Here is a 13,107-nt window from a genome sequence, read left to right as displayed (position 1 = left end):
CATGTTTTACCATTCAAAAAAACACCCATACAGCATTATATGGAAGCAGGTGCTAAATAATAGATATATTTTTACTCTGGAAGTTGCCCTAGATTGAACTTGCTTGTGATGGCCACCTCAAGGGCATTTTCCACGAGAACTTACTCATCACCACTTAGAGAATCATAGAATTGTTTGAGTTGGAACCAGCCTTTAAAAGTCGTCTGGTCCAATTCCCTTGCAATGAACAGGGACGTCTATAGCTCGGTCAGGTGCTCAGTGCCCAGTCCAGCCTGATTTTGAATGTCTCCAAGGATGGAGCAAGTACCACATCTGCCACCCCACCCCAACCCCAGTCCTGTTTGAGCCAGCCTGCCTGGCATGAATTTTATGTCTCAGTGTGCTAAACCTGAGTTACACTCTGAATGCAAGGGATATTTATTTCACCCAGGTTGCAATTCAACTATGATTCCCTGATGGATAAAATTCAAAAGAGTCCAATCAAACTCCTGACCCCAATCCCCATTGGGTGATATGGGTGAAAACCAAGAATTACAGAAGTCAAAGGAGTTTTGCTATTGACTTTGCTGATCACAGCAGTTTCCACTATGAGTTCAAGAGAAATGACCTAATTGCAGATTTTTGCAGAATAAAATGTGAGCGTACAGGACTTTTTCCTTTGATGGAAAAGATGATGGTAAGGCACGTTGCCAACAGATCAACATGTCTGACAAACTGGAAAGAAGTTGCAGTTATATCAAATGTTTGGGAAGGGGCAATCTTGGCCTTCAGATTACCATTGAATGCCCCCTGGCTCACTCATTTTTTCCAGTTATAAGTGCTACAAGGGTTAACAATACATGTAAGGAGTTGTCATTGGAGCGTCAGTATTGAAGTGCTGCTGAACCAACATGTTTGAAAATGGAGAACCTGGTTAAAAGGCACTTGGCATTTCAGAGTGATGGTGTAGGTCATATCTGTTAATAGAGGATCCTTTGTATTCGGCTCTCAAGATAGGTCAAGAGACAGATGCATTTAATGCAGATGTAACCACTCATTTCTTAAAATTACTTTTTACTTGCTTGAACTTTAGAAGGAAAGTTATAAGGCAGCACTTTTACTTCTGATGTATTAAATACATTGTCATGATAAGTAATGCGCTTCGGGCTTTTTTGTTTCATTGGTTTTTATTATTCCAAAAATAAAAGATTTATGTTCAAGGGAGTTTAACTATGCTCACTAGCCCCTCTGTATCCCTGCAGTATCCTATATATGTCATTTTTCCACAGCATAATCGGCAATGCTTTTCAGAAGACCAGACCACAAAGCCATGTCAAGGTCGCCACAAACATGCTGGTGTTTGGAGAGAGAAATAAAAGGAACAACTGCCCTCCTTGGCAGCCTGGACCACTGCTGAGGTGTTACAGAGATACTCTTCATCAGAGCCTGACTGGGATGTAGATATCCCTGTTCATTGCAGGGGTGTTGGACTAGATGGTCTTTAAGGGTCCTTTCCAACTCAAACAGTTCTGTGATTCTGCTGAAGAACTGGGTAATTCATGATTTTTTTAAAAAATGAGATAATTATCTAAAAATTTGAAACTTTAAAGGCCTCTATGGACTGGTAATGAGATTGGGAAAAAGAAAATCTCTTAGATCTTCACATCAGAGCAAAGGAAAAAGGGCACTGGAATGTCCATACATCCTCCAGGCCTCCTGGAGCTGCTTGGTGTTCTGGCAGTAGGCAGTTTTGCAGCTGGCATTGAGACCATGAGGGATGTTTTGTTCACAAGGGAACGGTCCCTTCAGTTATCCTCCTTCTTTCCAGTCCTGGCTGAGAAACCAAAAGCGGAACAAGCAATGCAGACATACTCTTTGTCCAAATCATTTGGCTCTTGAGTCGTGTTTCTGTTGATGGGCTTTCACTCTCTTCCGTGGGATCTCTACAGCCTTTAGAGGACTTGAACGTACGCAGTTGTTCAGCTGGCATCGCTAGCATTTCTCTCCATGATAATAAGTAATAACTAATAGCTAATAAGTTAATAAGTAATAACTAATAATAAGTAATAACTAATACGTTGTTTTTTTCTGCTTAGCACCACTTCTGAGTTACACCCACTGATATTTTAATGTTGACATAGTTGTGCTGTAACGCTTCTCTCTTCTGTCTTGCAGAGTTCATTGCTTCCACTACCTGATCCCATTGGCTAAACAAGGGAACTATGCCATCGTTGCCAACGTGGAGAGCATGGACTATGACCCCCTTGTTGTCCGGCTCAATAAGGACATCAGTGCCATAGAGGAAGCCATGAGTGCCAGCCTCCAGCAGCACAAGTTCCAGTACATCTTTGAAGGTCAGACATTTGTCATCAAGTTAGTAAGAGAAGTATTTGTGTCTTTCAGGGTAAGATGAGAGGAAATTGTTTCAAAGTAGAACAGGGGAGATTTAGATTGGATATAAAGAAAAGGTTTTTCACACTAAGAGTGGTGAGGCACTGGAACAGGTTGCCCATCAAGGGGATGGATTCCCCCATTCCTGGAGATATTTGGGGTCACTGGACAGGGCTCTGAGCAACCTGATCAAGCTGTGGGTGTCCCTGTTCATTGCAGGGAAGTTGGACCAGATGACCTTTATGGGTCCCTTCCAACTCAAATGATTCTATGACTCAACACACAGCGTGCTACTGTTGCCATCTACAGCAAATTGATTGGTGAGACCTATGCAAACATAAGTCAAAAACCAGTTGCCTTTTTGCCATTTCTGATTGCCTTTGATAGAACCAATCAACCCATTCTGAGCACAAAAAGGGTAGGCCAAGGTACACACAGGACAGTTCATCAGGAAGCTGTATATATTGCAAGTACAGCTCTATTATAGCTCAGTCCCTATCCAAAGTGTAGCCATTCCAGTACTAAAATTAAATTTCGAGAACATTAGCTCTTCTGATGTCTCATCTGCTGTGATTACCTTGGAGAATATCAATCACGTCTTGGTTTATCTCCCCTGTATTTATTTGTGGCACTGACGCACAGTTGTCTCACTGTGTGCCAGGGTGTGTGGATGTCAAAATCAGAAGAGTGGGGACTGGAGATGCGCTCATTGTATTCTAGCATGGATGAAGGCTGTGCAAGCCTCAGCCTTCTTCTGACCAGTATTTGGGTTGCCTAAGCATGGGCATATTTTCGTAATTCAGACTTTTAATCAATGTCTGGTCTTTTACAGACTCCTGTACTGAGTGAATTAGGCTACATTTCTTTCTATTTGCAATGCTTCATGCATAGGTACATCATTCTGAGGTTTCCTGTGCCTGCCATGTCCTTCAGTAGCAGGGGAAAGATGGGGATATCACTCAATCAAAAGAAACTATTGGAGAAGCTGTGCATTGAGTGCACTGAAACGCAGCTCATTTTTGCTCTTGTGGACTGAGAATTTGCCAGGAAAAAAAAAATATCATCCTTGATAATAGATTAGAATAGTATCATTTTGTCGGAGCAGTAGTGGTCCATTGATCTGCTAGAGAGAAAGGGATGTTACAGTAAATCTGGGGGTGTCCTGTAAAAATCAATGGCTACAATAGTGCAACTAAGTTTCTACAGAGTTGGGGTCCTGGTGTGTTCCTTTTGTATTTTTGGTAACAAAGAGAACCTTGAGGAAAGTCAAAAAATTCACAGGGAAGATGGTGAAGAGCGTTTCCAGATGCCATCTGGTCTATCTCTCATTCCAGTTCACACACACCCATTTCATTCCCATTCCTGGGTTTTATGATTAATTTCTGTCGCTAAATGCCTTTCTCTTCTCATTTTATTATTCATTTCTTTCTTTCCTTTACAGGTTTGGGCCACCTCATCTCCTGCATCCTTATCAACGGAGCCCACTACTTCAAGCGCATCAGTGAGTCTGGCATCAAGAAAATGTGCAGGAACATTTTCATCCTCCAGCAGAACCTGACAAACATCACCATGTCGCGTGAGGCTGATCTGGACTTTGCAAGGTGAGCTAAGAGCCCTTATTGTGTTTGTTATTATTTCAACATCCACATGTAGCTCCTTCCAAAGGTTTCACCACTCACCATGCGACTGGATGGGTTCTATTGCTCTCAAAATTGTAGCAATATCAAAATCAGACATGGTAGCTCAGCTGCATGTTTCTTATCTGTTTTGCTGCTTTATTTCCTGAAGGGGGATCATTTGAGGCATAATCACAGGGTTTAACTCTCAGCAGAGCTGTGTTGTCTGAACCTCTGAAGCAGTCATCAAACCATAGAATCATTTGAGTTGGAAGGGAATCTTGAAGGCCATCTAGTCCAACTCCCCTGCGGTGAACAGGGACATCTACAGCTCCATCAGGTTGCTCAAAGTCCTGCTCAATATCTCCAAGGATGGAGCATCCACCACCTCTCTGGGCAGCCTGTGTCACTGCCTCATCCCCCTTATTGTAAAAAAACTTCCTTATATCCAATCTAAATCTGCCCTGTTCTAGTTTGAGGCCATTTCCCCTTGACCTATCAGAATAAACCCTGCTAAAGAGTCTGACCCCTCTTTAGATACTGAAAGGGCAGTGGTCAGCTGGGTCCAAGAAATAGTCAAAAGAAGAGCCTAGAACTTGCAATGGAAGGCTTGTAAGCTCAGATGACAAAAGTTTTGCATGACACTCAGCTATGACCCTCTGCCAATATTGGTGTCACCATTTGGCCATCACTCTTGGATACTGAATTACTGGAGAAGCACGACTCCCTTAGAGGAAGGCAAGTAGATATGACTGAGTGCCTCATTTACTTGGGCTCTCATATGGGGAATGATCTCATTATTGGATTAGTCTTTTCATAATAACATTGACGTGGGGAAGTTATGAATGCTGAGGCCTGGGGGACTGAGAAGAGAGTGAAAGCAATAGATCCATTACTAATTCTCCAGGGAATAAAGTTCCCAAATTGAATCTTTCCTTTTTAAAATGCTTTTTTTTTTTTTTTTCATTATTATTTTTTTCCCTGATCTGTTGAAATGTTAAGTAAATTACCCCAGTTTTTTGGCAGGCAGAGCAGGGCTTGATCATATGCTGACTAAAACTGGCACCCAACTAATGAAATGCTGACCGAGTGCTGTTGGAGGCTGGCACAGTGCTGGCCATTTTCCGATGGGCCTTTGCAATCTGAGTTGAACAACCACAGATCTGTGACTTGTAGTGCTGCATAATTAGACGTGGGGTTTGAAGGGAAGGGTGAGGAGGGAATGCATTTCCTCCCTTCTGATCTTGCTTGATGGATGGTTTGCCATGCAAGCAGTTCTTGTGGTATCAAGCACATATACACTGTGTGGGCTACACAGCATGTGGATTTTCCCCTGCACCATTTGAGATGCTGAGTACCATCACTGAGAGCTCACTGAGATACCTGTTGTGCACAGCAGCATGAGTTGCCATGCAGATTTCTTCCCATAATACAAATTCAACAGCTTGTTCCTGGCTGGTCTTCTTTTTTTGTGGTGTTTTCTTTTAGCTTTCTTGACTGCATTGCTTCCCTCTTTCTTTTGGGGCAGACTTCTGTAATGTAGAGAATATGTTTTATTCTTTTGTTCTTCAGATGGCTCCTGAATACTTATTATCTGGATTACCCTTTTACATATACAAGGTATCTTTGTGCATCTGAACCCTGCCCTGCTCACCTGAATATACAATTACCTGAGCAAGTCCTCACATTACCCCAGGGACTCCAGTTACTAAGGTCTATTCCAACTATAAAATAAACATAACCATTCACACCCCAGAAGCATAAAATAGCATCAGTGTAGGATAAAAGTGATTTGTGCTTCTGTGATCTCTCATATAGGAATCTGTAAATGCTTCGTGCAGTGGCTGACTACCAGTTTTGCCTTTTTAAAGGTGGGAAGTGGAGAGCAAGTGGTTATTTCACATACAGAAGCAATAGCAGAGTTGCAGAAGAAATAGGAGGAGAGGAAATGGCCTCAAGTTGTGCCAAGGGATGTTCAGATGGATATTAGGAGAAAATTCTTCTCCAAATGAGTGGTGATGCATTGGAACACATTGCCCAGGGAGTAGTCCAGTGTCCCTGGAGGTGTTCAAGAATATGGAGATGTGGCACTGAGGAACATAGTTGGTGGGCAACAGTACCATGGAGTGGGGAGAATCTGTTTCAGATGGGTTTTGCTTTGAGATTCTCCTTTCAAGGTGGAGTGAGGCAGAGAAACTCTCTGCAGAGCATCATAAAGCAGAGTTGGAGCACATTTCCAATGGAAAAAGAAGAAATTGCCAAGCTCTGTGAGCTGTGGGAAGGAGTATCTCCACCGCAAGAAGAAAGGGTAAAATAGACTGGTTCTGTCGGCTAAGGCATCACAAAAGGATGTGCATCAGTCACTGAGTTTCTTGCAAGTATGAATAAGGTTTTCCCTTATGTGTGTTCAGTATCTAGGCCAGCAGAAATGATGATTAGGACATCCCCAATTATATTAAATAAAAAGCAGTATTTTCTTTCTGTATATAGCATCTGGTCACATGCTACAAAGTCTAGAATGGAGCGTGGATTCTAAATACCTCCATATTCTGCAAGTTTCAGACCCAGATTTAGATTTATGCCACTACAGGGCTAGAGTTCAGTTTCAAATACAGACTCCAGTTCAGATCTTTTCCTGTCTGTCTCCTTTACCTCCTCTCTATCCACCTGAAATACGGATTTTGAGTGGTGCTACTCTTCATTATTGGGTCTGAAAGTGTCCTTCATCCCTAAATAGTGAAACCGAGATATCTGTACACCTCAGAGCAGATTAGAGGTTTCCCAGCTGCTGCCATTCAAGCTAACAGTTGCAGTGACTATCCATCCCAAAGGACCACCAACCTCTTTTTCTACTACTGAAGACGTTACCAGGGCCATTGGCTCTGACCACATCTCTCTGATAGGTGTTACACTCACATTGTCCCTGATAGTGGATCCTGGCCACCTTGGAGGAGTCCCCAGTGTAAAGGCACAGGGAGAAGGCATCAGCTTGTCAGGCAGATTGGACAGGAATAAAGACTTGAAATGTAGCTCAGACACCTGTGATCAAATGTGTCTGTATACAAAGTCTGCTTGAATTTTTGCTGTTCACAAAAGAGAAATGACCTTTGCTTCCTCTCCCTGGCAAAATACAGCTGCAGCTACTGCACTGACTCCGTTCCTTCATGCCCACATTCTCCCAGTGATGCTATGGTGTAAATGCTTGGATACTAACATCATCAGGGCAAACACTGTCCCTGTACCCATACAGCCGCCAACAGATCAGGGGAGAGCTGCATCACTTCTTATACTGATTTGGGTGCTCAATATTTTGAGTTCCTTTCCTGCAGCGACTGGCAGGCAGGGGATACTTTTGCTTATTATAGAGAGTTAGGAGGGATTTATGCCTCCTGCTCGATGTTGTCCCATACAAGTTGAATAAGCAATAACATGCTGCCATCTACTGGGTGCTGCAGAGGGTAAGGGAAGCCAGTGTTCCTTAGAGATCCTAGTGCTTTAAGTCCTTTTCATTGCTAAATATTATTTCTCTTCCTGAATTTTGTCTCAGTGTATACATGAACTTGTGCATGTTGAGTCCCAGGTTAAGCAGATTGGAACCTGGATCCCCTTGATTCATTGGCAAACTGCTTTTCTGCTCTCAGGTCCCTTTGCAGTACTTCTCCACTACCTCTCTTCACTTGTAGTTCAGAACTGGACAGCATTCGAAGTAACGGATTTGGGCCATTTAAGATTATTTTGTTTGAATAAACCTCACAAAACTTGGGTATGAAGCACCATAATATTAATCACTGAGTAAGGGCTAAGACTTAGAGGCATAGAGCTGCAGGCACAAGAGCAAAATAGCTGAGGTCTACCTGTGGACAAGGAGCAGCCATTGCCTAAAATCCTGGGTCCCTGTTGACCTAAGTCATCACCTCTTCTCCATGTCACAGAAAGGAACTTTGGTTCTGAAGTACAACAGAGCCAGTTCCATCATGAAAGAGAACAATTCTCAATCTCCCAAACTGATGGGTTTTAAGATTTGGGGTGGAATTTCAGCACATGTGAAATGTTCTTTCCCTGCATGGCAGTGACAGCAGATGGCTGGAAAGTGTGCATAGCTCCCAGTACTGGGTAAGTGCACACATACCTATCCTATAAGGTCTTATTAGGGCTGGACTGCTGTATGGATTGATCCCCTTTGGTAAAAAAATTAGCTACTAATGGGATATTCTAGCACTTAGGAATAGACAGGCTGGTCTCTGACCCATCCCTCTTGGTTCAGTGTTAGAGAGAAAAGCTCTTGTTCATAAAAACTATGTATGTGTTAGTCTGGAAGAACTCTCCTCACTTTGTAGCCCAATGTGGTCAGTGCCGTGGAAGGTGAAACTCACCAATAATTTCTAATGTGGATCCTAAGAAAACCCATCTGTATGGAGGAGCCAGAAGCAGAACAGGCTCTGGAAGAAAAGCTTTTCTTCACTGACAGCGTGGGAAAGATGTGTTATCTCCATCTCAATGCTGGACTCATGTTGTGTATCTGTGGAGCATGCCCTCATTTTGGTTTTGCTGTTTTTAATTAACAAAGCTGCTTTAGTTTTCAATTAAGGACTTGCTTACAACAAAATCTGTATTTTCTTTTCCTTTCTTTTCTCCCTTGTTTTCTCCCCCCTGTAGTTTCCACTGAGCTTTGATCTCAGTGCAGGTTTAATTAGCTGTAATTAGTGGTTTCACTGCATTAACCAAAAATCCCAACTATAAAGGATTAAAAACATCCCTCAGCTTGATGACTCCCTGCCCTTTCTCCCATTCTTCTCCTGCTTTGGGAGATCAGAGTCTGCATCTCCATATGGTCCTTCACCAGATGGGTGCTGCTGGGTGATGCCCCATGCATCCCAATCAGCCACCCAACTACACGTACATTAAAACTATGCTGGAACAAATCACCCATCCACTGCGTTTTATTTCCAGTTAAATCTGCAGCTGCTATGAGTTTTAGTAAGGCATCAATTTATGCCTTCGTGACATTTTGTAGAGATGCTTCTTGGGGTTTCTGACACTGCAATACAGTACATTTGCAATAAGGTGCCAGCTCAAGACTGTGAGACTGGAGATCACAGATGGATCCCTGTTCATTGTGAGTCAAGTATTTCTAGTTAGCACATCTGTGTCAAAACCAGGTGTTTCAATCTCGTGTATGTACTCCATCTTCTTGTAGGGCCAGGAACCAAAAGACTCTTTTTCCTTTCCTCAGATTAAGAGCTTGATGACAGTTGGACTGGATGAGGTCTATTCCAACCTTAATGATTTGATGATCTTCCCATCTCATAGCATCCTGATGGACATCAGATGAGAATAGATCCAAACACCTCCAGTTTGTCTAAAGTACCCTTCCCATCTCAAAAACTGGCTGATACATTCAGTTTTATTACCTGTGCAAAACATCTAGGTTGTGGGTGGTGATTGTGTATCACTCTGTAATGCCATCTTCCTCTTCCCATTCTTTTGGTTATGTCAGCATAGCAGGCACTGATGCAACGCAGTAAATTAGAGAGGGGAAATGATCCAGCTTGGGGAGAAGGGATATATTTTGCTTTTTACATCATTTTTTCCTCATTTTTGGCAGGATCAGCTCCCTGGTCTGGTTCACAGCAGGCCTTGCAAACAGCTGTGCTGGCACAATCGAAGGAGAGGGAACAAACAAAGAAATGAGGTGTAATGCTCTGAAATGATAATATCCCTGAAAATGGAACTTCGCCTTAAATTAGGTTAAGTTATCAGGTGTGAATGAGAGAATTGCTGTAGGCAGCACCAGAGATGCAGCAGGAGGAACAAACACATCCTTGTGCAGGCAGCATTATTACTCTTCCCTCCCCATCTTTGGCCTTGCTCCAGCCTAAGGATGGACAACTTTTGTTCTCAAGTCTGCTGAGCAGCCTATTTCTTATTCACTGTGTGTATATATGGGAAATGCCTTGCCTGCTGCTCTTTCTTCCCATCAGAAAAAAAGTCCAAGATGGTGATTTGCCAGCTGTTCAGAAGCAAAGGACCTGACTCATGGGGGATGACATTTCTCCTGTTTGTCCTTAAGTAATTTTCGCATAACGAGAGCACTTGAGCACATGAAGATGGAAAGAAAGTGGCTGGAACCACCGGGTAATGTCAAAATGTCCCTCCGCTTCCTTTGGTGGCTGTATGGATTATGAATCCTCAAGGAAGGGGTTTTGCTAGCTTTGTAATTAAAACACTCACCAGGCATTTTGCAGGCCCTAGAAACCCAGAGAACACACACTCATGTCCAGCAAGGCATCCAAGCCTAAACTTTCAGATTTATGCATTGACTCTCCGAGCCGGTAAATACTTGCTCTCTAACTAAAGATCCACCACAGTCATGTCACTGTCAGAGCTGGTTATCCTCAATGCTTACAGTGAGTGGTGAGAAGTGAGCACCTTTAGGGTGTGATTCTGTAAACTGCTTTAAACCATTTGAAATGAGGTGCAGGGCCACCTCAGCAGCTGCCCAAGCCAGGAGGTGGCTTTGCAGATGTGCACATCGATCCATAAGCACCCTTGGGAGGATTTACACCAGGTAGCAGCCCCCTATTAAAGAGATTTAGGGGTCTGAAATTGTTTGGCACTTCCTATGTCCCCAATGTCCAAACGTCGTGATGTACAAAATCCTACAATATCCCCCCTTTGCTGGTATCGCTCCATATAGCAGAAGCATCTTAAAATACCCATTGTGTGCTGGAAGGTGACGGTCCTGCCCGGGCTTTCCACTGTTGACTCAACATTGAATTTTGATCAGCCATTTCTCTTTTTCCCGGAGGTGCTTTTAATCTTCACACCGTAACCTTTAAAGATAGAGGTTTTAGCGGCCTCTGTAATGATTTTCATGTGGTTGTTTGAGTTGCTCCAAGTAAAGAGATTAATTCAATTTTCCTACGCTGGAAATGGACTGAAAAACAGAAGAGTCTTCATTGACTTTCTCCGCTTGGTTCTTGGTGTGTTAGTGAAGCAATCAATGGAGGTGAACTTCTCAGGCAGCCAAAGCCTGCATTCACATTTCCAGGGACACAAGCTCAGGAAGATGCAAATAAACACTTTTAAGAAGCGTTTTTGGCTCTTAGACTTGGCCACGGCGCGTTCCCATTCTGCATTAACAGCATCAGGATATATTCTCCTGGAAATGAATTACAAATTCCTCATTTATCCCTGAGGTGACAGTCTTTTGCTGATATGTGGTTTCTTGAGACTAATAAGTTTTGAATGTTGCTGGGAAAAGAAAAAAAAAAAATCAAAGTAATTACTTTATGTTCCCAAGCTCCTTATTTGTGTAGGTGCATGTGTGTTTATCTCTTTCTGTCATGCTGCATTGCTAATGGTAATTAAAGGGAAAGGATTTTTCTTCGTAGAAGTTTTTTTTTCTTGTTACTTTTTACCTTTAGTGACTTTGGCCTCCCTGGAAATACTGACCAGTTACGTGTAGAGCTGCAGCCACTTCAATGTAAATTCAGGAAATTTTGGCTGTCCAACTGGAACTGGGTCGTTTTGTTTATGTACAAAGCCTTTGACACTGTCTCCTACAGTATTCTCTTGGAGAAGCTGGAGTCTGTGCCTTGGATATATACACCCTTTGTTGGGTGGATGGCCAGGACCAGAGAGTGGTGGTGAATGGAGTTAAGCCCAGCTGGCAACTGGTCATGAGTGGTGTTCCCTAGGGGTTGATATTGGGTCCCATACTGTTTAATATCTTTATTGGTGACGTGAGTGAGGGAATGGAATAGTGAGGAAATGGAATAGTGAGGAAATGGAGTGCACCCTCAGTGAGTTTGCAAATGGCACCAAGTCGGGGAAAGTGTAGGTCTATCTGAGGGTAGGAAAGCCCTGCAGAAGGGATCTGGATGGGGAGGGAATTGAAATTGTTCAATTTAGAGAAGAGGATCAGGGGAGACTTCATTGCCCTCTACAACTCCCTGAAATGAGGTTGTGGTGAGGTGAGGGTCAGCTTCTTCTCCCAGGTAAGAGTGATAGGGTGAGAGATGATGGCCTTAAGGTGCATCAGGGGTGATTCAGGTTGGATTTTAAGAAGAACTTCTGTGAAAGAGTGGTTGGGCATTGGAAGAGGCTGTCCAGGGAAGTGGTTGAGTTGCCATCCCTGTAGATGTTGAAGAACTGTGGAGATACGATACATTATGGACATGGTTTAGTGGGCAGTATTGATAGCAGGTGAACAGTTGGACTAGATGATCTTAGAGGTCTTTTCCTACATCAGTGATTCTGTGATTCAACTTAGAGTGGGTGTTGATTTTCTTTGCAGACCAGGTTTTGAAAGCACATCCTGTAGGTGTGAGTCTTGGTATCCAGGGCCTTGTTGGTGCTTTTTGCAAGTTGTGGAGTACTTATCAGTGTCTGCTTTCTCTTGGGCTACATAGAATTCAGTAGTGTAGGTGTTTGCAGAAAAATACAGCGTTGTAGGTTGTCAGCAATAATATGGTGTGTGTTCAACACGTGCTTGTGACTCCCTGATAAATAAGTAGTCTTCAAACCAGGGCTCAGACTAGCTTAAGACATCAAAACTACACCCCCACCACAAGATTCGAAAAGTACCACAGTTAATGTGGCCTTTCTTATCCCATAGAAATACAGAGCTGACTGTGAAATCTCATTTCCAGGTTTACATAAGTGCATAACACACGTGGTACCCCACTGGCTTTAGCCATAAAGGGGTAGAAAGACTTTATGTGTGCGTAGACAGCAATTTTATTTGCCTGCATTGGTCTGCCATATGAACATTTTACCAGTCCTCTTCTGCTAGAATCCCAGGGCCTTCTCTCTCCTGCTTCCCTTGGTTCCCTGATCATCCAGAGCCTCACAGCGGCCATGTTTCTCGAAGACTTGACCACTGTAAATGTAGAAAGAGCTGCCCATGACCCACCTGCAATGCAGAAATGCAGAAAGCAACAGAAATCATGTTGATCCTCATGCCAGACCTGATGATCCTTGTTGATCAGCAAGGATAATGAGGCATCCACAACTTCTCTTCCATCCCTTGTTGAAGATCTCAGCATTTCTTCATTCCTGCATCACTGTGGCACATCCCTGATACTGCCTGGCAATGCTTGTTGTCCTGACTCGCATG

The 13,107-nt window shown here is 43.1% G+C and overlaps 1 protein-coding gene across 1 annotated transcript in view; it reads left to right on the top strand.

Moving 5' to 3' along the window:
* EXOC4 (exocyst complex component 4) overlaps nt 1–13,107 on the top strand; it is a 365,546-nt gene that overhangs the window by 338,929 nt on the left and 13,510 nt on the right. The window contains exons 16-17 of the mRNA XM_032448867.1: nt 2,155–2,333; nt 3,812–3,971. Of these exons, the coding sequence (XP_032304758.1) occupies nt 2,155–2,333; nt 3,812–3,971 (339 nt within the window). The remainder of the gene's footprint in view (nt 1–2,154; nt 2,334–3,811; nt 3,972–13,107) is intronic.

The sequence above is a fragment of the Coturnix japonica genome, chromosome 1 (assembly GCF_001577835.2).
Source record: "Coturnix japonica isolate 7356 chromosome 1, Coturnix japonica 2.1, whole genome shotgun sequence".
Taxonomy (NCBI): Eukaryota; Metazoa; Chordata; class Aves; order Galliformes; family Phasianidae; genus Coturnix; species Coturnix japonica.
The sequence above is the reverse complement of the archived record's forward strand: the minus strand, read 5'-3'. Positions and strand labels throughout refer to the sequence as shown.